Genomic DNA, 24,089 nt, shown 5'->3' on the forward strand with positions numbered 1-24,089 from the left:
TTTGCACGTAGTGTCATCTCTCATTGTGGGTTTAATTTGCATTTCCATGACTGAGGTTGAGCACCTTTTCATGTTTCTTCTTTTGTGCCATGCCTGTTCATCTGTTTTGCTCATTTAAAAAAAATCGAGGTTTTTGGGGTTTTTTCTTACTAATTTTCAGGAGTTATTTGTATGTTCTAGATATAAGTTCTTTATCAATTCTATATGCTGCCCCTGTCTTCTACCACTCTGTGACTTGCATTTTTCCTTCTCTTAATGCCATCCTTTGAACAGTTTTTAAAAAATCTTTTTATTTTGAAATTTAAAATTTACAGAATTCTTAACCATTTGAGAGTGGGTTGTATGTATCATATCCCTTTATTCTTTAATGCCTCAGTATATAATTCTTAAGAACTAGGATGTTTTCTTACATAACCAGTTATTAAATTCAAGGAGTTAACACTGATACAATACTTTCTAAATAATTGTGGTAAAATATACATAAAATTTACCATTTTAACCATTTTTAAGTTACAGTTCTATGGCATTAGGTACATTCACATTTTTGTGGAACTGCCATCACCATCTATCTCCACAATGTTTCAGCTACCCTGACTTTTCATTACTCTTTAAAATGGCTCTGTGCTCATTAAACACTAACTCTTCATTCCCCCTACTTCCAGCCCCTTTCTGTCTCTATGAATTTGTGGACTCATACAATATTTGTCCATTTGTGACTGGCTTATTTCAATTAGCACAGTGTCTTCAAGGTTCATCCATGTTGTAGCATGTGTCAGAATTGCCTTCATTTTTAAGGCTTCATTTTTAAGGTGGTTTTTATGTTTTGGCTATTGTGAATAATATTGGAGTAAACATTGGTGCACAAGGATCTGTTTCAATCCCTGTTTTCAGTTCTTTCAGGCATACACCTAAGAGTGGAATTACTGGGTCGTACAGTAATTTTGTTTAATTTTTTGAAGAAACATCATACTGTTTTTCACAGTGGTCGCACCGCTTTACATTCCCATTAGCAGTGCACAAAGGTTCAATTACTCTTTGTCCTTGCCAGCACTTATTTTCTATTTTTTTGGTGCTAGCCATCCTAATGGGTATGAAGTGGTATCTCATTTTGGTTTGCATTTATATTTCTCTGATTACTGATGATTGAGTGTTTTTCATATTCTTACGGGCCATTTGTATATCCTCTTTGGAGAAATGTCTATTCAAGTCTTCTGTCTGTTTTTGAATTGTTTTTTGTTGTTGTTGAGTTGTAGGAGTTTTCTAAAAATTATTTTATTGAGGTCATAATGGTTTATAATATTGTGAAATTTTAGGTGTATGTTATTTATCAGTTTCTGTATAGGTGGCATCATGCTCACCACCAACAGTATAATTTTTATCCATCACCATATGTATATATGTGCCCCTTTACCCCTTTTGTCCACCCTCCAACCCCCTTCCCCTCTGGCAACCACTAATCTGTTCTCTTGGTCTGTGTGTTTTTTTATCTTCTACATATGAGTGAAATCATGCGATGTTTCTCTTTCTCTGTCTAGCTCATTTCGCTTAACATAATACCCTGAAAGTCCATCCATGTTGTTGCACATGGGACGATTTTGTCTCTTTTTATGGCTGGGTAGTATTCCATTGTAGATATATACCATATCTTCTTTATCCATTCATCAGTTGATGGGCACATGGGTTGCTTCCACATCTTGGCTAATGTGAATAATGCTGCAATGAACATAGGGTGCATAAGTCTCTTTGAATTGTTGACTTCAAGTTCTTTGGATAAGTACCCAGTAGTGGGATGGCTACATCATACAGTATTTTTATTTTTAATTTTTTGAGAACTCTCCATACTGTTTTCCATAGTGGCTACACCAGTTAGCATTCCCACCAGCAGTATATGAGGGTTCTGTCTTCTCCACATCCTCACCAACATTTATTTTTTTCTCTTGGTAATTATAGCCATTCTGACAGGTAAAAGGTGATATCTCATTGTAGTTTTGTTTTTTTTAAAAGATTTTATTTTTTTCTTTTTCTCCCCAAAGCCCCCCGGTACATAGTTGTATATTCTAGTTGTGGCATTTGGGACCACGCCTCAGCATGGCCTGATGAGCGGTGGCATGTCTGTGCCTAGGATTCGAACCAGTGAAACCCTGGGCCACCGCAGCGGAGCGTGCGAACTTAACCACTCTGCCACGGGGCTGGCCCCTCATTGTAGTTTTAATTTGCATTTCCCTAATGACTAGTGATGTTGAACATCTTTTCTTGTGCCTGTTGGCCGTCTGTACATCTTCTTTGGAAAAATGTCTGTTCATATCCTCTGCCCGTTTTTTGATTGGGTTGTTTATTTTTTGGTTGTTGAGTTGTATGAGTTCTTTATATATTTTGGGAATTAATCCCTACATGATTTGCAAATATTTTCTCCCAGTTGGTGGTTGTCTTTTTGTTTTGATCCTGGTTTCTTTTGCCTTGCAGAGCTCTTTAGTCTGATGTAGTCCCATTTATTTTTTCTTTTGTTTTCCATGCCTGAGTAGATCATGGTATTTGAAAAGATGCTGCTAATGCTGATGTCAAAGAGTGTACTGCCTATATTTTCTTCTAGGAGTTTTATAGTTTCAGGTCTTACCTTCAAGTCTTTGATCCATTTTGAGTTAGTTTTTATATGTGGTGTAAGATAATGGTGTATTTTCATTGTTTTGCATGTGGCCGTCCAGTTTTCCCAGCACCATTTGTTAAAGAAACTTTCCTTTCTCCATTGTATGTTCTTGGCTCCTTTGTTGAAGATTAGCTGTCCATAGATGTGTAGTTTTATTTCTTGGCCTTCAGTTCTATTCCATTGATCTGTGTGCCTGTTTTTTTTTTTTTTGAGGAAGATTAGCCCTGAGCTAACATCTGCTGCCAATCCTCCTCTTTTTGCTGAGGAAGACTGGCCCTGAGCTAACATCCGTGCTCATCTTCCTCTACTTTATATGTGGGACGCCTACCACAGCATGGCTTGCCAAGTGGTGCCATGTCCACACCCGGGATCTGAACTGGCGACCCCTGGGCTGTTGAAGTGGAACGTGCGCACTTAACTGCTAAGCCACCGGGCCAGTCCCTGTGTGCCTGTTTTTGTGCCAGTACCATGCTGCTTTGATTTCTCTGGCTTTGTAGTATATTTTGAAGTCAGGGATTGTGATGCTTCCAGCTTTCTTCTTTTTTTCTCATGATTCCTTTGGCTATTCAGAGTCTTTTGTTGTTCCATATAAATTTTAGGATTCTTTGTTCTATTTCCATGAAGAATGTCATTGGGATTCTGATTGGGATTGCACTGAATCTGTAGATTGCTTTAGGTAATATGGACATTTTAACTATGTTTATTGCTGTATTCGATTTGCCAATATTTTGTTGAGGATTTTTGTATCTATGTTCATCAGTGATATCGGCCTTTAATTTTCATTCTTTGTGTTGTCCTTGTCTGGTTTTGGGTTCAGGGTAATGTTAGCCTCATAGAAAGAGCTAGGAAGCATTCCATCTTCCTCAGTTTTTTATAATAGTTTGAGAAGGACAGGTATTAAATCTTCTTTGAATATTTGGTAGAATTCTCCAGAGTAGCCATCTGATCCTGGACTTTTGTTTTTGGGAAGGTTTTTGATTGCTGTTTAAATCTCTTTACTTGTGATTGGTCTATTCAGATTCTCTATTTCTTCTTGATTGAGTTTTTGGAGGTCGTATGAGTCTAAGAATTTATCCATTTCTTCTAGATTATCCACTTTGTTGACATATAGTTTTTCATAGAATTCTCTTTTTTCTGTGGTATCTATTGTAATTTCTCCTCTTTCATTTCTAATTTGTTTGAGCCTTCTCTCTTTTTTTCTTAGTGAGTCTGGCTGAGGCTTTGTAAATTTTGTTTATCTTCTCAAAGAACCAGCTCTTAATTTCACTGATCCTTTCTACTGTTTTTTTTTTTTTGGTTTCTATTTCATTTATTTCTGCTCTAATTTTTGTTATTTCCCTCCTTCTGCTGACTTGGGCTTTGTTTGTTCTTCTTTTTCTAGTTCTCTTAGGTATAGTTTAAGATTACTTATTTGAGATTTTTCTTGTTTGTTGAGGTGGGCCTGTATTGCTATGAATTTCCCTCTTGGAACCACTTTTGCTGCATCCATCAGAATTGGTATGATGTATTTTCATTTTCATTTGTCTCCAGGTATTTTTTGATTTCCCTTTGACTTCTTCATTTATCCGGTGGTTGTTTTGTAGTGTTTTGTTTAGTCTCCAAATATTTGTAACCTTCTCAGCTTTTTTCTTGTAGTTGATTTCTAGTTTCATAGCATTGTGGTTGGAAGAGATGCTTGACATGATTTCAGTCTTCTTAAATTTATTGAGGCTTGCCGTGTTTCCCAACATTTGGTCTGTCTTTGAGAGTGTTCCGTCTGCACTTGAGAAGAATGTGTATTCTGATGTTTTTGGTTGGAATGTTCTCTCTTTATATATATCTATTAAGTCCTTCTTGTCTAGTTTTTCATATAATTCCATTATTTCCTTGTTGACTTTCTGTCTGATGTATCCAGTGATGTAAGTGGTGTGTTGAGGTCCCCCAGTAGTATTGTATTGCTGTTAACTTTTCCTTTTAGATTTGTTAATAGTTGCTTTATATACTTCGATGCTCCTGTGTTAGGTGCATGTATATTCATAAGTGTTATATCTTCTTGGTGGAATGTCCCTTTTATCATTATATCTTTTTCTCTCATTGTGTTTTTTATCTTGATGTCTGCTTTGTCTGATATAAGTATGGCAACACCTGCTTTCTTTTGTTTGCCATTAGCTTGGAGTATCATCTTCCATCCCTTCGCTCTGAGGCTTTGTTTGTCTTTGGAGCTGAGATGTGTGTTCTGGGGGCACCATATTGTTGGGTCTTGTTTTTTAATCCATCCGGCAACTCTGTGTGTTTTGATTGGAAAATTCAATCAATTTACATTTAGAATGATTATTGATATATGAGGGCTTAATAGTGCCATTTTGTCTCTTATTTTCTGGTTGTTCTATATTTCTCTTTGTTCTCCTCCCATGTATTTCTGACTGCCATTTCAGTTTGGTAATTTTCTATGATGCTTTTCTCAGTTTTCTTTTTATTTATCATTTGTATCTCTGTTCTGTCTTTTTGTTTAGTGGTTACCATGAGGTTTGTATAAAAGATCTTGTAGATGAGACAGTCATTTTTTTTAGATTTTTTTTGTTTTCCTTTTTCTCCCAAAGCCCCCCAGTACATAGTTGTGTATTTTCAGTTGTGGGTCCTTCTAGTTGTGGCATGTGGGATGCCACCTCAGCATGGCTTGATGAGTGGTGCCATGTCCACGCCAAGGATCGAAACCCTGGGCTGCCGAAGCAGAGTGAGTGAACTTAACCACTTGGCCACAGGTCCCGCCCCGAGACAGTCCATTTTCTGATAGCTCTCTTCTCTGTTAGCCCAAGCAGGTTCCATCCCTTTCCTCTTCCCCATCTAACTTATTGTTGTCACAAATTATTCCATTTTGTGTTGTGAGTTTGTGATTAAAGTTGTGTTTATAATTATTTCTTATGCTTTCCTTCCCTTTACCTTTAATGTTATAATTGAGTGCTTGCTAATCTGCTCTGATAGAGAGCTGCAATTTCTCTGATTTTGTCTATCTCCTTGCTCGAGGCTTTGTAAACCTTTTCCTTTTTGTTTCAGGTGTGAGAGTATTCTTGATCATTTCTTGTTGGAATCAAGTCCTTCAGCTTTTGTTTATCTGGGGAAGTTTTTATTTCTCCATTATATCCAAAGGACAGTTTCACTGGATAGAGTATTCTTGGCTGAAAGTTTTTGTCTTTCAGTATTTGGAATATATCATTATGCTCGTTCCTAGCCTGTGAAGTTTCTGCTGAGAAGTCTGCTGAAAGCCTCATAGAGATTCCTTTGTAGATTTTTCCCTTTTGCCTTGCTGCCCTTAATGTTTTTTCTTTTTCATTGATTTTTGCCAGTTTTACTAATATATGCCTTGGGGAAGGTCTTTTTGCATTGATGTAATTAGGAGTTCTCTTGGCTTCATTTACTTGTAATTCCATAACTGTAATTCTTATTATTTCTTTGAACAAGCTCTCTGCTCCTTTCTCTCCCTCTTTTCCCTCTGGAATACGTATAATGCTTATGTTGCATTTCCTAAATGAATTGCATATTTCTTGGAGAATGTCTTCATTTTCTTTAAATCTTACTTCCCTTTCCTCCTTCACATGAAGCATTTCTATATTTCTGTCCTCTAAATTACTAATTCTCTCCTCCATGATGTCAGCTCTACTTTTTAAGATTCCTAGTTTGTTTTTTTTCTCATTCATTGTGTTCTTCATCTCCAGCATTTCTGTTTGGTTTTTTTTTTTTTTTTTTTGGAGTTCCAATCTCTTTTGTGAAGAATTCCTTCTGCTCATTAATTTCATTCCTAAATTCATTGAACTGTTTTTCTGAATTTTCTTGTAACTCATTTAGTTTCTTTATGATAACTATTTTGAATTCTCTGTCATTTAGATTGTAAATTTCTGTGACTTCAGGTCTGGTTTCTGGAGACTTGTCATTTTCCATCTGATGTGGAGTGTTAATGTATTTCTTCATGGTGTTTGAAGCAGACCTTTGCTGGTGCATAGTGGTAGTATCTGGTCACAAATTCTGCCTGCCACTCCTTGGCGAGGGGCGGGAGCTGTGTTTTCTGAACGCACTGTTTCTGCTGAAAGTTGTACCCGTCCGCTGGAAGCTGTTCTGAGAGGGCCCGTCTGCATCTGCTCGCTGGCTGCTGCTGCCTGGTGAGTCACACACGCAGGCGCAGGCACTCTGGCATGGATCTGCTGCCTTGGCCAACCAGCTGAGCTGGTGTGCCAGGTGGGAGGGAAGGGGCACCCTCTTCTTTGTGAACCTGCTGTGCACTCACTGGTGGCCTGCCTGGGCTGCTGAGCCTGGTGAGGGCACCCACGTGATGGCTGACCTGCCTCATTGTGGAGTGCTTTTGCGGGCCAGGATGCAACCCTGAAAGCAAAAGCGTTCTCATGGAGGCCCACCTGCTCCCCCACCTACTCTCAGAGTCACACACTAGCTGCTGCGTGTGGCCCTGTGACCTAGATCACTGCTTCTGGGGAGGGAAAGGAGATCTGCTCACCTGTTTCCACTACTTCCTGGGGATCCAGTATCCCCATCCTCAGACCTATGGCTGTGTCCTGTGGTGCTGCGTGAGTATTCTTTGTTAGTTAATGAATGTCCTTTTGGTTGTATCTTAAGAGGAGAGACTAAGGGAACAGCTCTCTCTGCCATGATGCTGATGTCACTTTGCAAAAATTTCTGGAAATTTAGAAATGCTGCTCTGGAAACCCTGCTAAGTCAATTGAGTGGAGTCAAAAAACAAAGATTCCAAGTCAAACAGAATCTGTGTGTGAAGGATTGTCTGCAGGCTGGGGGAAGATTCCTGGTTTCTGGTAGGGGAAATACCTCCTTTCTCCTAGGAGTTGTTTATAAAATCTGTATATTAACCACTTCTTGGTTACAGGCATACCTCATTGTATTGTGCTTTGCAGATATTGTGTTTTTTACAAGACCCTCCATGAGCAAAAGTATTACAACTTACTGAAGGCTCAGATGATTAACATTTTTTAGCAATAAGGTATTTTTAATGTATATTGTGTTTTTGGACACTGCTATGTTGCATACTTAATAGACTACAGTATAGTGTAAACATAACTTTTGTATTCACTGGGAAACCAAAAAAATTCATGTGACTAATTTTCTTGCAGTGATCTGGAACCAAAATGGCAGTATCTCTGAGGTGCACCTATATATGATTTGCAGATATTTTCTCATTCTGTTCATGGTGTCCTTTGCACAGAAGATTTTAATTTTGATGAAGTCCAGTGTATTTCTTTTTTTGCCTCTGCTTTTGTTGTCATTTCCAAGAAATTTTGCCAAATTCAATGTCATGAGACTTCCCCTACGTTTTCTTCTAAGAGTTAAGCTCTTATGTTTAGAACTTTGGTCCATTTTGTTAATTTTTCTATACAGTGTAATGTAAGGTCCAACTTCATGTTTTTGCATGTGATATGTAGTTTTCCTAGCACCATTTGTTGAAAACACTGTTCTTTCTCCACTGAATGGTCTAGGTATCATTGTTGAAAATCATTTGAACATATATGTGAGGGTTTATTACTGGGCTTTCTATTATTTTCCATTGGTCTATATGTCTATCTTTATGCCAGTACCAAAGTGTTTTGATTTCTACAGCTTTGTAGTAGGTTTTGAGATCAGGAAGTGTGAGACTTCCTATTTTGTTCTTCTTTTTCAAGATTGTCTTGGCTATACAGAATCCCTTGAGATTCCATATCAATTTTACAATGGATTTTTCTATTTTTGCAAAAAAAGTCCTTGAGATTTTTATAGGGACGACATGGAATCCATATGTTGCTTTTGGTAGTGTTGACATTTTAACAGTATTGTCTTTTGATCCGTGAACAGATGTCTTTCCATTTATCTGTGTCTTCCTTAATTTCTTTCAGTGATGTTTTATAATTTTCAATGTGCAAGTCTTTTACTTCCTTGGTTAAGTTATTCCTAAGTACTTTATTCTTTTAGAAGCTATTGAAAATGGAATTGTTTTTGTAATATCCTTTTCAGATTGTATATTGTTAATGTATAATAATGCAACTGATTTTTGTGTCCTGATTTTGTATCCTGAAACTTTGCTGAATTCCTTTATTAAACTTTTTTTGTAGAATCTTTAGAGTTTTCTGCATATAAGATCATGTCATCTGTAAACATAATTGTACTTCTTCCTTTCTGATTTTAGATGCCTTTTCTTTTTCTTGCTTAATTGCTATGTCCAGGACTTCAGTACTCTGTTGAATAGAAGTGACAGAAGCGGGCATCCTTGTCTTGTACCTGATCTTAGAGGAAAAGCTTTCAGTCTTTCACCATTGAGTATGATGTTAGCTGTGGGTTTATCAAATATAATCTTTATCATGTTGAGGTGATCTTCTATTTCTATTTTTTTGAATATTATTATGAAATGGTATTGCATTTTGTCAAATGCTTTGTCTGCATCAATTGAGATGATCATGTGATTTTTTTTTCCCTGTGGTTCCTTTAATATGGCATTTTACATCAATATTTGTGTGTTGAACCATCCTTGCGTTTCAGGAGAAAAGTTCACTTGGTCTTGGTGTATAATTCTTCTAAAATATTGTTGACTAGATTTGCTAGTATTTTGTTGAGTATCTTTGCATCAATATTTATATGAGATATTGACTTGTAGTTTTCTTGTAGTGTCTTTGTCTGGCTTTGGTATTAAGATAATTATGGACTTCATAAAATGAGTTAGGAAGTGTTCATTCCTCTTGAATTTTTTTGGTAAGTTTGAGAAAGATTGGCGTTTAGTCATTCTTGAAATGTTTGATAGAATTCACCTGTGAAGCCTTTTGATCTTGGGCTTTTCTTTGGGAGATTTTTGACTACTGATTCAGTCTCCTTACTAGTTATAGGTCTGTTCAGATTTTCCATTTTTTCATGATTCAGTCTTAGTAGATTGTGTGTTTCTAGGAATTTGTCCATTTCATCTAGGTTATCCAATTTGTTGGTGTAGAATTGTTCATAGTACTCTTATAATCCTTTTTATTTTCGTAATGTTGATAGCAATATCCTTATTTTCATTTTTGGTTTTAGTAATTTGAGTCTGTCTTATTAGTCCATCTAGCTAAAGATTTTTCAATTTTGTTGATCTTTTTGAAGAATCAACTTTTGGTGTCACTGATTTTTCTCTATTGTATTTCTCTTTTTCATTTATCTCTGCTCTGATCTTTCTTTCCTTCTGCCTGCTAGCTTTGGGTTTGGTTCTTTCTTCATTTTTTTAGTTCCTTACAGTGTAAAGTTAGGTTATTTGAGACCTTCATTCTTTCCTAGTCTAAGTGTTTACAGCTATAAATTTCCCTTTTAGCACTGCTTTCACTGCATCCCGTAAGTTTTTGTCTCATTTTCGTTTGTTTCAAGATTTTCTCATTTCCCTTGACTTCTTTGTCCCATTCGTTGTTTGAGTGCGATATTTAATTTCCACATATTTGTGAATTTTCCAGTTTTCCTTCTGTTTGCTTCTAGTTTGAATCCATTGTGATTCTAGCAGATAGTTTGTATATTCCAATCTTTTAAAATTTATGGAGACTTGCTTTACATATGCCTAACATATAGGCTGTTCTTCATTGCTTTTTTTTTAAAGATTTTATTTTTCCTTTTTCTCCCAAAGGCCCCCAAGTACATAGTTGTATGTTTTTTAGTTGTGAGTCCTTCCAGTTGTGGCATGTGGGACGCCGTGTCAGCATGGCCTGATGAGCAGTGCCATGTCCACGCCCAGGATTCGAACTGGCGAAACCCTGGGCACTGAAGTGGAGCACGCGAACCCAACCACTTGGCCATGGGGCTGTCCCCTCTATTCATTACTTTTGTCTACTCTACCATCCAGATTCCAGTTTGGTCAGTTGTCTCACTAATGTCTTTTATAGCATTTTCTTTTTCCAGTACAGGATCCATTTCAGGATCACATATTGCATTTAGTTGTCACATCTCTTAATCCGGAACAATTCCTCAGGCTTACTTTGTCATGACATTGACATTTTTGAAGGCTATGGAATGAATTATTTTATAGATTTTTCCTCAATTTAGGTTTATCTGATATTTCCTCATGATTAGTCTCAGATTAGATATCCTAGCCTGTCTCCTACACAAGTGATGTTGTATTCTGCTCAGATTATCACATCTAGAGACAAGCGATGTTCCTTTGCCCCTCATTGGCAATACTAACTTGATCAGTAGTCAAGGTGTTGTCTGGTTTCTCCACTATGTATTTACTGTTTTTCCCTTTGTAACTGATAACTATTCATTGGGGAGATACTTTGAGACCATGCAAGCATGCTACTCTGCATTACACTTTTTCTCAATTTAACATCTATTGATGATTCTTGTCCAAACCATTGTTTATAAAATTATTTTCCTACTCCACCACCTGCTTCATAACAGTTGACATTCTACTCTAAGGAAGAACCCTGCTTTCCTGGGTATTTGTTAATTTCATTGATTTATTATTAATCATATAATAGATTCATGGATTTCCTGTTTTACTCAATGGTTTATAATCCATTACTGTCATTTTTTATTTTGATGCTCAAATTGTCCTTAACTTAGCCAGTGGGAATCCCTTTAACCTGGCTTCTGTGCCCTGTTGATACAAGAACCAATGTCAAATGTATACTTTATGGATAGTATGTTTTAGTTTTTGAACTTTTTCCTACCCCAAGCTCATGAAGATAGTTTCTGTTTTCTAAAAGCTTTATTATTTTGCCTTTTACGTTTACATCTATAATCCCATTGGGATTGATTTTTGCTCATAATATGAAATAGAGGTAGTTTCATTTTTGTCAGTATGGATACCTAGTTGACCTAGAGCCTTTTATTGAAAAGAACATCCTTTCTTGCTCTGTAATGCCACATGTATCATGTATTGAGTGTCCATATATCAAGAGTTTTTACTGAGCTCTTTTGGTCTGTTTTATCTCTGTGCCAGTACAATGCTATCTCAGTTACAATGGTTTTATGACAAATTCTGATATCTGGTACAGTAAGTTTTCCCTCTTTATTCTTCTTCAAGTGGTATGGGGTATTCTTGGCCCTTTGCCTTTTCACATTCTTTTACAACTTTATTGAGATATGATTGTGTGATGAACCACACATATTTAAGTTGTATAATTTGAGTTTTAACACATGTATACCGTCATGAAGCCATGACCACAGTCAAGATAATAAACATAGCTATCATCTCCAGGAGTTTCCTCATGTATGTTTGTAATCCATGCTTCCCTAACTCTCACCCCTGTCTTTAGATAACCATTCATCTGCTTTCTATCACAATAGATTAATTTGAATTCTCTAGAACATTATATGAATAGAAACATACAAAATGATATTTTGTATGTACACAATGCATACAAAAGGTATGTACTTTTTGGGGGATAGCTGGCTTCTTTCACTTAGGATAACTATTTTGAGATTTAGCTGTTGATAGACATTGAGTTATTGCCAGTTTTTGGCTGTTACAAATAATGCTATTATGAACATTTGTTTATGAGTCTTTGTGTGGAGTGGGGAAGAAAGACCTGTCTATCTAGCTAGACCTTTCTAGCAAGAATCCAAACCAAGGAGCAAATCAGTAAAGACTGATACAATATACATAATAGTTTAAGGACTGATTTCCTTTGTATGAAAAATTTCCTTAGTCTGAAAGAACAACTGTCCAGTAGAAAAACGGGCAAAGAACATGAACAATGTTGAATGGAACATGAACCGAGCTGACTGTAAGAAGATATTTATTTCAGAATTGCTTGTTATAGCAAAATACTGGAAGCAACCTAAGTGACGATCAGTAGGTGACAGTTAAATTATTATGATACATATCCTATACTGACATGGGATGACCTTCAAGAAGTTTCAGAACAGTGTGTATAGGACACTATGCTAGCAAGAAAATAAGAAGGCAAATGTATATATTAATGCTCATACATGCAGGGATATCGCTGCAAAGAGATGAGACTGACAGTGGTTGCCTTTAGGGAGGGAAATTGGAGGACTGGAAATAAGGGATGGCATATTTAGAGACTTACTTTCCACCATATCCCCTATTCTTCCATGTAAATTTTCTTTCTTTTTTTTTTTTTTTTTTGCCTTGAGCTAACATCTGCTGCCAGTCTTCCTCGTTTTTGTATGTGAGCTGCAGCCACAGCATGGCCACTGACAGATGAGTGGTGTGGGTCTGTGCCCAGAAACTGAACCCGGGCCACTGAAGGGGAGCATGCTGAACTTAACCACTGGGCCACTGGGGCTGGCCTGTGTATAAATTTTTTTTTTTTAAAGATTTTAATTTTTTTCCTTCTTCTCCCCAAAGCCCCCCAGTACATAGTTATATATTCTTAGTTGTGGGTCCTTCTAGTTGTGGCATGTGGGACGCTGCCTCAGCGTGGTTTGATGAGCAGTGTCGTGTCCGCGCCCAGGATTCGAACCAACAAAACACTGGGCCGCCTGCAGCGGAGAACACGAACTTAACCACTCGGCCATGGGGCCAACCTGCTGTGTATAAATTTTTTATAATATGCCTTTGTTATCTTTAAATTAGAAACTAAAAATTAAAAGCATATCACCCTTTCACAACACCAAAGCATTGATTATTTTTGTCTCTGAGTGGCTTCACTTAAAGTGGCCAGTTAATTTTAGGAAGTTACATATTCTTTCAGTGCTTTGGTTTCTTTGTCCATATGTGGGGGTGGTAATAGAACCTAGGCTTTAATGACACAATTCCATGAAGTGCTTAGAAAAATGTTTGATGCACAACAAGCTCTGAATAGGGGCCACCTGTTATGCTGTTCTACGGATGAATAAACCTGAAATGTTAGCCACACTGCAAGTCATTCTGCTGAGATAGAACCATGGAATGAGTGAGGAAGGAAAAACTTGAGTCATTGGTTTGGATAGGCCTCTATGATCTGTGTCTTAATCTGGTTCTGCTGCCGCATCACTTCCTTATCTGTCTTCTCAGCTTGTGAACTCTAAGGCTCCATCTAGCTCTGGTGCTCTGAGCTTGACTCTTCTGGAATTCTGTGATTTCAGGACACCTCCTACCTGTTCATCACTGGCCCTGATGTTGTGAAGTCTGTCACCAATGAGGATGTTACCCAGGAGGAGCTTGGTGGTGCCAGGACCCACACCACCATGTCAGGTTAGAGGCCTCAAGGCTCACCTTGCTGTTTTCAAACACTGAGGAGAGGGCTTTGCCAAGAGAGAATGGTGACAGTCTTTTAAAAGTATGACTTAATTGGCAGAATTTGAGAAGACTGTAGTATATAGTGTATTGACTATAGATATAGTGATCAAGGTGGATTTAGTATCTCAAATTTAAGACAAATAACTAATGCTTTGATATTCTTTAAAATTCTTAAGCTAATTGGAATGATGTTGTGAGAGTTATTATGTATTTATATATGTATAGTTGAACCTTTAAAAAAAATTTATTGTGAGCTTTTTTTACTTCAAAGTTGGGCTGTGTCTTAGAGAAGATGGTATTTTACCCATCAGTCGCCAGTGGTCAAGTACAGTTGTATTGAGATGGTCGTGGGCCACATGTTCATGAACTCGGTCATACTTCTTCACTTCTTTGAGGTTACATGCCACACATGCTGAGTTTAAAATGTATAAAGCTCATTCTGTGCTTTGGCATTGAAACAAAAAGTGGGAGCAGGGCATGAATCTGATATTAATGAAGACATATTGTCATTGGAATAATGATTGGAATTCCAAATTTTTTTGGAAAAAGACACCATGTTGTGAAAGGATTTCCTACCATACAGCAATCAGTGTAACTGAAGGTGGAAGAAATTGCCTCTTTGAAAGACTTCAAGCAGTGAGAGGCTGATGTGACTGATTTCTGTGCCATATTGTACATGTTGTGAGGCGTTGGGTCATCATTTAGTTGTCAGTGTTTTTTTCTTAGTGTACATAGAGACACACATAGAGAGGTGTGTCTTACTGTCAGTTAAGTCTTGGATTTGTTGAAATAATATTTTTTGTTTTTTTTTAAAAAGAGGTCTTGATCTCCTCCTGCTCACAGAAATTGTGCCTCCCTCATCTCAGGTTGGCGTCAGCTTTGTCTCATTTCTTTCCTTCACCCATCAGCTCTGTTCAGCTTCATCTCCAACACAGACCTAGAATCGGAACACCTCTCATTGTGGACTCCCCTGCAGCCTGTCATCACACCCTTGTCACAGGGCTTAGTTGCAGCAGTTTTTCTTTCTTACTGGGACATAAAATAATGTTGTGTTTTGTTGGTGTTTTCGATTTGATGAAATATGCTCTTTATTTTTCATGATATCAATAGTATTATTTACATGTTTGTGGTAGACAATTTAGAAGATACAGGAATAAAAATCACTAGGGATTCCATCATCCATAGATAATCACCACTCATTTTAGGGTTATTCCTCTGTAGTCTTTTCACGTGGATGGATGTGAGTACACACATGTATACTCAAACATAGGCGCATAAGACTTTTCTGTAGCCTGTTTTTTCACTTAACGCCTTAGAGGAATTGAATGTCTGCCCATGACCTTATATTTTATTCTGCATAATTTTAGTTTTATGGGCAGCATTTGGCATTCTTTCTGGGCCTGAGGCTCTGGCATGGGCCGTGTCTGATGTGCTTAGCTCTGGATCCTCAGAGCAAGACCCAAAAGGTGCTCTATACATATTTTTCTTTTCTTTTTCTTTTGGTAACAACTTCATTGAGATATAGTTCACATACTATACACAAGAAATACCTGTTCAAAGTATACACAATTCAGTGGTTTTAATATACTTAGCATTGTTCAGTCATCACTGCAGTCACTTTCAGAAAATTTCCATCACCTAAAAAGAAACCCTGTACCCATTAGCATTTGCTCCCTGTTTCCCCCTAAATACTTCAGCACTAGGCAGTCACTAATTTCCTTTTTTTTTGGTGAGGAAGATTGACCGTGAACTAACATCCATTGCCAGTCTTCCTCTATATTGTATGTGGGACATCACCACAGCATAGCTTGATGAGTGATGTGTAGGTCCATGCCTGGCATCTCAACCCGCAAACCCTAGGCTCTGAAGTGGAGCGCACAACCTTAACCACTATGCCACTGGGCTGCCCCCCACTAATTTACTTTTTGTTTCTATGGATTTGCCTATTCTGGATGTATATGGAATGGACATAAATGCACTCATACAATATGTGGTCTTTTCTGACATATTTCTTCTACTTAGCATAATATTTTTAAGGTTCGTTCATGTTGTAGCATGAGTCAGTACTTTTATTCCTTTTTATCACTGGATAACATTTCACTGTATGGGTATACATAATTTTGTTTGTTGATAGTTTAATAAACATTTAGGTTGTTTCTGCTTTTTGGCAACACGAATATGCAACTATAACCATTCGTGTACGAGTTTTTGTGTGGATGTATGTTTTCGTTTCTCTTGGTTATATATCTAGGAGGGGGATTTCTGGGTCAAATAGTAACTCTGCCTAACTTTTTGAGGAGCTGCCAGACTGTCATCAAGTGGCTGTACCAATTTGTAAATATTTCTTGAGTGCAAGAATTCTGTTGTGTTGAACATGCTTTTTATTCATTGAACAAATGTTCATTGTGTGCCTGTGTCTCAAGCATTGTTCCGTGTGCTAGGGAGACATCTGTGAAAGAGACAAAGATCTCTGCCTACGTGGGGCTTATATTCTAGTGGAAGAGATAGTAAGCAATAAACCTTTATAAGTAAATACGTTATATAGTATGTTAGAAGGTAATAATATACACCATGGAAAAAGTAGAACAGGGTGAAGGGGTTGGGTTGTTGCAATTTTAAATAGGGTGGTAAGGGTAGGCCTCACTATGAGGGTAACAATTGAAGGAGTTTAATTGCATGGATGTCTAGGGGAGAAGCATTGCAGGCAGAGGGAATAGCTTATGCAAAGGCCCTGAGGAAGGAGAGTGCTCAGTGAATAGCAAAGAGGATGGTTGGAGTAGAGACATAACACTGTCTGACTTACAAAGCTCTGTTTGGCTGCTGTGTGAACATACCATAGGGGCGATGGTAGAAGCGAATAGTCTGGTAGGGTGAACTGAGAGTTTCTGGCCCTACTTTTTCTGTCATGTCCACGGCCTTGTTTGGCTGTTGTGTGATTTCAGAGTGTTCTTGAGGAATGATGGCTTGATTCCTCACCAGGGCCAGGTAGCTCCCCGCATTGCCTCCCACTGTTGCTGAGTCCCATGACATGTGCCAGCCATTATGCTTATTTAAAAATTTTTTCTCCAGCTTTATTGAGAGATAACTGACATATAATCAGGCATTATTCTTGATGGGGGACGACAGTGGTAAGACATGCATGGTCTACCCTGTTGGAGCTGATGTTCTAGGGAAGATGCAGGCAGTAAACAGGGACGTAAACAGGTACTGCAGGGAAAAGTGTGTGAAGAGAACTCCCACATGGTACAGGGGTGGCAAGTGAGGGGTGTGGGGAAGAGTGTGTTTCTAGAAAAGGGCCAGGGAAAGCAGCCTTCTGAGTAGGTGACGTTAGAGCAAGGACCTGAATAAAGAAAGGAGTGACTTTTGCAGAGGTGTGGATACAGAGCAGGGAGAACAGGCTTCATGAACTGCAGATGAGCCTGAAGGTGTGTGGTGTGTGGTGTGTGGTATCCAGTCCTCAGTGGAGGAGAGGGGTGGACAGAGCTGTCGGCACAGTCTGCTGCAGCATGGCCCAGCAGGGCGGGTGGGCATGAAGCAGCGTCTTTGGGCTGGCAGTCTTTGCCCTGGCCTTTTATATCCTCCCTGTTTTCTCAGGCGTGGCCCACAGAGCTTTTGAAAATGATGTTGACGCCCTGTGTAATCTCCGGGAGTTCTTCAACTACCTGCCCCTCAGCAGTCAGGACCCAGCTCCCATCCGCGAGTGCCAAGATCCTAGGTGAGTTGTAGGTCAAAGCACTTTCTTTCATTTACAGGATGGCTTGCTCTCTGTCCCCCTGCACTTGCAGCACCTCCAGGGTCTGCCCTGTTGGGCAGCTTCGAGTAGACTGTGGAGTGGAGTTCACGTGGCTCCCAGATGCGGGCATGGTGGTGGCACGTCTGGGTACAGGAGCAAAGAAAGATGATTTTATTCACTTTTTTCCTCTCTGTAATATCTGATTGGTAGCTTGGGAGTAAAGAGTGGCAAAAAAAGTTGATTTCCAAGAGACTGTTGATTTGTCCAGAATTGGAGATGGAAGTCTTTTTTGTGTTATGATGTGAAATAAATAAGTAGGAAACGGTGCAGACAGCATGCACTTTAGGAAATATGCTTATGCACACCTGCCTGTAGCTAGAGGCTGGGGTAGTCTGGGGAAGGGTGTGTTGTTGGCCACCTAGTGAAGGCCTCCTTTCCTTCTTGCTCTTGGGGCCTCTGCCTCATGTGGGGGGTACCTGTGGGTAAGCGAGAGGCCAAGCCAGGGAACTCTTGCTCCAGATGTCTGGTTGCTTGCTTCTCCATTTTGTTTCCCCTCAGATTTTGAAGCAGTTGACCTGGACTTTCTTCTGCATACGGGGTTTGGACTCTTACCCTCGGGAAGAAGCCATTTTCAGACATTGCCCTGTGGGTGGACCTGGGTTCCCACCTATGGGGCCCTGTTTGGGCGGGGGATGCTCTGAAGAGTCGTGTACCCAGGGCCCCATCCTGTCTGCCTCTGCCCCACTCCTCAGGGGACACAACCAGTGGCCCATAATATGTAGTCGTGAAAGAGGGTGGTCACAGCCTCCTTTTCTGAGCATCTATACTATTTGGGGTACTTGAAAGGTTTTGGACATTATTTGAAAGTGTTATGGCCCAGGGGCCCAGAAATGTCTGAATAGCCTGCTTTGTCCCAGTCGTATCTCCTCTCTGTATGATCCGAGGGGAGCTGTCTGCTTATGTGTAGACAGCAGAAGAAAAGTAAGGAAGGATTTTATTATTACGTGAGGTGCCCCAGTGCAGAGCTCTCTGGGAAGCTGAGCTTGATGGGGCATGAGGCTCCACCCAAGGCCAAACCTCCGCCTGCCCACATGGACAGGAAGGGCTGAGAGCCTGTTGGAGAACGACGTGTTGCTGAGTCCTCCTGTGGTGTGGGAGTGGGCCCTGGCTTGGGCTTCCTCCTCAGCCACACAGACACAGGAGGAGCAGAGAGCCGTGAGCCTGTGTGACGATCTAGTGCTCAGTGATTCTGCCCACCAGGGGCCTGCAGTTTTGCTTTGAAAGGAGCTCTAGCGGGTTTACCTCCCAACAGGGAACGTGAACCCATAGCAGTTTCAGCGGACCTCTGACTTTGCATTTCCTATTCCTTGTTCTTTTATTTTTGATGTCTCAAGAAGTTAGACTAGGGGCTGGCCCCGTGGCCGAGTGGTTAACATGTGCTCTGCTTTGGTGGCCCAGGGTTTCGCCAGTTCAAATCCTGGGCGCAGACCTAGCACCGCTCATCAGGCCATGCTGAGGTGGCATCCCACATGCCACAACTAGAAGGACCTACGACTAGAATATACAACTATGTACTGGGGGTCTTTGGGGAGAAGAAGAAGAAAAAAAAGAAGATTGGCAACAGATGTTAGCTCAGGGCCAATCTTAAAAAAAAAAAAGTTAGACTGGGACCTCCCAGGACAGTGTCTCGTTCACTGCAGTGCTCTTTAGTGCTCCACACAGTACCTAGAATGTAGGAGGTATTCAAAGAGGATAAATGAAGAATCACATTCAAGGGAATAAGCTCATTTTCTCCTCTAAATGAAAACAAAGATCTTTTGGGTTAATAGCAAGCTCAAGTTCAGCTTAATATGGTGGTAACAAAGGAATGCATCTTTGGGGACTCCTTTGCAAGCCCAGCAGGGACAGAATCAGCCCAGCCCCCATAATGTGTCTCCCCCATTTCCTCCCCCACCCCCCACCCATGGAAAGCAACTGGCTCTTCTGGTATTGATTATTTCTACTTTTTCTGTCCAAAGTGACCGTCTGGTTCCTGAGCTTGACACAATTGTCCCTTTGGAATCTACCAAAGCCTACGACATGGTGGACATCATACACTCTGTAAGTGCTGCATCTTGCCTGTGCTTGCTTGGCCGTGTCCATGGTCACTCTGCTTTGGTTTAGTGAGGACGTCTTGGACCCACAGGCCTTAACATCGGGCAACACAGGCAGAGCATGGGTGGGCACGGGACCAGGGACCACTGAGTAGTGTGTTCTGGGAAGAGCTAGTGGCTGTAGCCACTCTAGTGGCTCAGATGGACTTGAGGGCTGGAGCGGGGAGGAGCCAGTTGGGTCAGCAGAGCTCAGGGGTCTTTGAGGTGCATTCTGAGGTGCATAGAGAAGGGCCCGTGTCCCCAGAGTCTAGAATTGAGGCCAGGCTGACTGTTAGGTACCTTTCTTTGGAGGCTTGTACTCAGAGGGCATCTTGTCTTTATAGAGAAAGGAGAGTATACAAGGTGTATCCTACGACAAAATCGAGGGCTGCGTGTGTGTGGTTAGGGTTGGGGAAGACAGGAGTCATTTGTACCTTTTTCTTGGTGTAGCAGATGCCTGGGTCATTAAGTAAGAGGAGGACAGTGTTGGGGCAACCTGGGGGCATCTGTTGATGGCCACTGTCTCCCTTCCACTTGCATATGTACACTCTGCTCTCGGCAGCCTTTGCTTAATGGAACAGAGGTGGCTCCGTGGGCACAGCCTCTCCCAGAGCCCTGGCTCTCCCGGTGACCTTTTCCTTGTCCTCCAGTACTCTGGGGAGCCAGCATGAGTCAGCAGTCATGACCAGCCTCTGCCCCTCCTCATTGCTGGATTCTGTAGCCTCATGAGCACCTTTTGAGCTGTGAAAACTAGACCCTTCTACCAGCATGCCCTCCTCTGACCTCAGCCTTCAGTCCTCTTTACACCCTCACAGTTGTCCCTGTTCCTCTCTCACCACCTCTGCTCCTTGACTCTCCAGCCCTCAGTCTTCCCATTCCTCTGGAGCCGGCAGCCCCACCTTGGACTCTGTCATTCTGCCAGGTATTAATGGCCAGGCGCTGTTCTCAGTGCTGACGCTATATGACAGCATGATGGACAAAATCCCTGTCTCAGGGACCTCACATTTGGGTGAGAGATACAGAGAAGAAAGCATACATGGCATGGGTAGTTTTAGGTCCAAAAACTGCTGTAAAGAAGGCAACGTAGGGCCTCCATCGTCAGCACTCCTGATGCTCCTTTTGTCCTACAGAACCCTGTCCCTGGTTCAGGGCTTCAGCTTTCCATGCAAATGCTGCCTGTGGGGCCCGAAGCTGCTGGAAGAAAGCCCCACGAGCCCATCTCCAACCTTAGCTGGGCCCCCAGTGAGCCCCTCTGGCCTCTGGCTTGAGTATGTGCTGGGGGCCTCCCCTCAGCACCTGTGCTTATCCTCTTCACCTTTCCTCAGGCCTGATCCAACCGCTTACTTCCTTTTCCACTCCCCACTTTGATCAGATGATGTGGGCGTTTCCTTCATGGAGAATGCTGAGACCATCAGGTTTCTCCCTCCCTGGAGATGACCATTTCATCATCTCCACTGTCCTCCCATGTCTCCCCAGGCTCCAAGAATGACGTACCTCAACCTGGGCCCTTGACTCCATTCCTCCCCATCGAAGGTCTTTCTGTCTTCCTTTTTTTTTTTAAAAGATTGGCACCTAAGCTAACAACTGTTGCCAATCTTCTTCTTTCTTTTTTTTCCCTGCTTTTTCTCCCCAAGTCCCCCCAGTACATAGTTGTATGTTTTAGCTGTGGGTCCTTCTAGCTGTGGCATGTGGGACGCCACCTCAGCATGGCCTGACGAGCGATGCCATGTCCACGCCCAGGATTCGAACCAGGGAAACCCTGGGCCACCGAAGCAGAGCGCACGAACTTAACCACTCGGCCACGGGGCCGGCCCCAGGTCTTGCTTTCTTGATTGGTTTTTATAAATCTCTAACTACTACTCCCTCTCTTAACTCCTTCCTTCACACAATAAATAACTTTACACAATAAATGTGTGTGAACATGTATAGATTTCTTGTCTGCTTAAAAAAAAAATCTTAACCCATAACTCTGTTGAACTGTTGTCCAAATTCTTTTCTTCCTTTTCATTCAAACTCCTCTTGTCTCTTCTTCCTTTTCTCTCCACCAGAGTCTGACTTCTGGTCTTCTGCCTCTGTTGAATGACACACCTCCAAATGACCTCTCTTATTGCTAAATCCAAGGGACTAAGGTCATTAAAAAAGCATAGTTACAGAGGTAACCATTATAAAAAAAACAAAAACACCTTCCTAAGTAACAAAAAGTTATAGGAAAAATTATAGAAAAGACCAAATAAAATGCATCATGTAGAGAAAGAAAAGGCTCCTTGGTGCTCTCTTCCGGTCACTGTTCCCCCCAAACCACTGATGGAAACCGCTGTGCTGAGTTTTAACAGCACGAATTAGTTGTTCTTGTTTCTGTGTGTTATGTAAGTCATAGCATCTATGTCTTCCGTATGTGGCTTCTTCCATTATTATGTTTGTGACCTATGTCCATATTGGTCTTGTTCATCTCTTTAGTCTTATGTATGAACAGACCAGTTTATCTATTGTTTATGGGCATTTGGGTACTTTCCACTCCAGGGCTATTACAAATAGTTCTGATATGAACGTTCTAGGATGTGATTTTGGTAAATAAAGTACACATTCCAATTGGATTCATGCCTAGGAGTGAAAGTACCCTGTCATAGGTTATGCACACATTCAGCGTTAGTAGATACTGCCAATGGGTTTTTCCAAGGAATTATGCCATTTGCACTCCCACCAGCAGCATTTGAGCCTTCCAGTTCCTTCACATTCTCGCCAGCACTTGGCCAGCACCATGCTCTTTTAGTTACTGACTTTATGGTATGCTTTCACATCTGGTAGGGATAGTTCCTCGTGATTATTCTTTTTGCAGAATGTTCTTGGCTAGTGCTGTGTATTTTTCCATATGAACTTTTGAGTCAGTTTGTCTTGTTTTAGGGTAGACAGATGTGGAAGTAGGGAATCCTCTTGTTTTTATTGAGATCCTGTTAAATTTATGAACTTACTTGGGAGAATTGACATCCTTATGAATCTGAAATAAATCTAAAAACATAGTTCATACTTTGATTTGTTAAAGTATACTTTTTTTTTCCCCTTGAGGATTGTTTTAAAGTTTTCCTTGTATAGGTTGTTCACATTTCTTAAGTTTATTCCTGTGTGTCTTATCTTTTTATTGTAGATGGGGTCTTTACTATCTTCTAACTGGTTTTTTAGGTATACGTGAAAGCTATTAATACTGTTTATCGATTTTATATCCTGTTATCTAAGTTCTCTTATTTGTAATAGTTTTTTACTGTTAATTCTTTTGGGTTTTTCAAGTATACTAATATACTGTCTACATATAGCTTTATCTTTTCCTTTCCAATTATTTGATGTCATTTCTTTCTCTTGTCTAATTGTGTTGTCTGTACCTCTGTGTTTTATCAAATGCAGTGACTAATGGTTGTGATAGTGGGCATCTTTGTCTCGTTCCTAACTTTAGAGAGACTGCCATTACTGTTTTCTAACTTCACATCTTTTTTCACGTTAAGAAAGCTATTTTAATTTTTGTTGTATACTTTTTTTTTAAATCAGGGATGTATATTGAATATTGTTAAATGCCCTTTCAGCATTTGTGGAGATGATCACATCATTTTTCTCCTTAGATCTATATATAAATGTCTCAATAGATTTCCTAATATTGAACTAGTCTTACATTCTTGAAGTAAAGCCTACTTGTTATATTTTTTTAGTGTTTTATTTTGAATGTTTGCATCAATATTGTGTGATATTGGCTAATTTTTTTAGGGGTATTTTTAGATTGGATTTTGGTATCAGCGTTGTGCTTCTTTCATGCATTAGTCTGCTCGGCCGCCATAACACAATACCACAGACTGAGTGGATTAAACAACAGGAATTAATTTTTCTCATCGTGCTGGAGTCTAGAAATCCAGGATCAAGGTGCCAGCGGGGTTGTTTCTGCTGAGACCTCCCTCCCTGCTTTGCAGACGGCTGCCTCCTTGCTGTGTCTTGATGTGGCTTTTCTTTTGGGTGCACAAGGAAAGAGCCATCTCTGGTGTCTCTTCCTCTTATAAGGACAATGTGTCCTATCAGATTAGGGCCCCACCCTTGTGACCTCATTTAACTTTAATTATCTCCTTAAAGGCTTTGTCTCCAAATATAGTCACATTGGCCTAGCTTCAACTTGTGAATTTTGGCGGGGACACAATTCACTTCATAAAGTACCATAAAGAGAATTTGTAAGTTTTCTTTCTTTTTCTGTGCTCTGGAACAATTTAATATAGCTCTGAGATTATCTGCTTTTTAAAGATTTGGTAGAAATTCTCCTGTGAACTTGTCAGGACTTATTGCTTTTTTGGGAGGTGGGGAGCAATGGCTTTTTGACAACTTCCTCTGTTCTTTAATGTTAATATATCTCTTTAAACTTTATCTTTGCTGGAGTCAGTTTTGGTA

General features: G+C 40.1%; 1 protein-coding gene across 2 annotated transcripts in view; it reads left to right on the top strand.

Moving 5' to 3' along the window:
* PCCB (propionyl-CoA carboxylase subunit beta) overlaps window positions 1–24,089 on the top strand; it is a 75,278-nt gene that overhangs the window by 26,410 nt on the left and 24,779 nt on the right. For both annotated transcript variants that reach the window (XM_014828689.3, XM_044754936.2), the window contains 3 exons: window positions 13,655–13,763; window positions 17,403–17,523; window positions 19,560–19,641. In XM_014828689.3, the coding sequence (XP_014684175.2) occupies window positions 13,655–13,763; window positions 17,403–17,523; window positions 19,560–19,641 (312 nt within the window). The remainder of the gene's footprint in view (window positions 1–13,654; window positions 13,764–17,402; window positions 17,524–19,559; window positions 19,642–24,089) is intronic.

This window comes from Equus asinus, chromosome 21 (genome assembly GCF_041296235.1).
Source record: "Equus asinus isolate D_3611 breed Donkey chromosome 21, EquAss-T2T_v2, whole genome shotgun sequence".
NCBI classification, from domain to species: domain Eukaryota; kingdom Metazoa; phylum Chordata; class Mammalia; order Perissodactyla; family Equidae; genus Equus; species Equus asinus.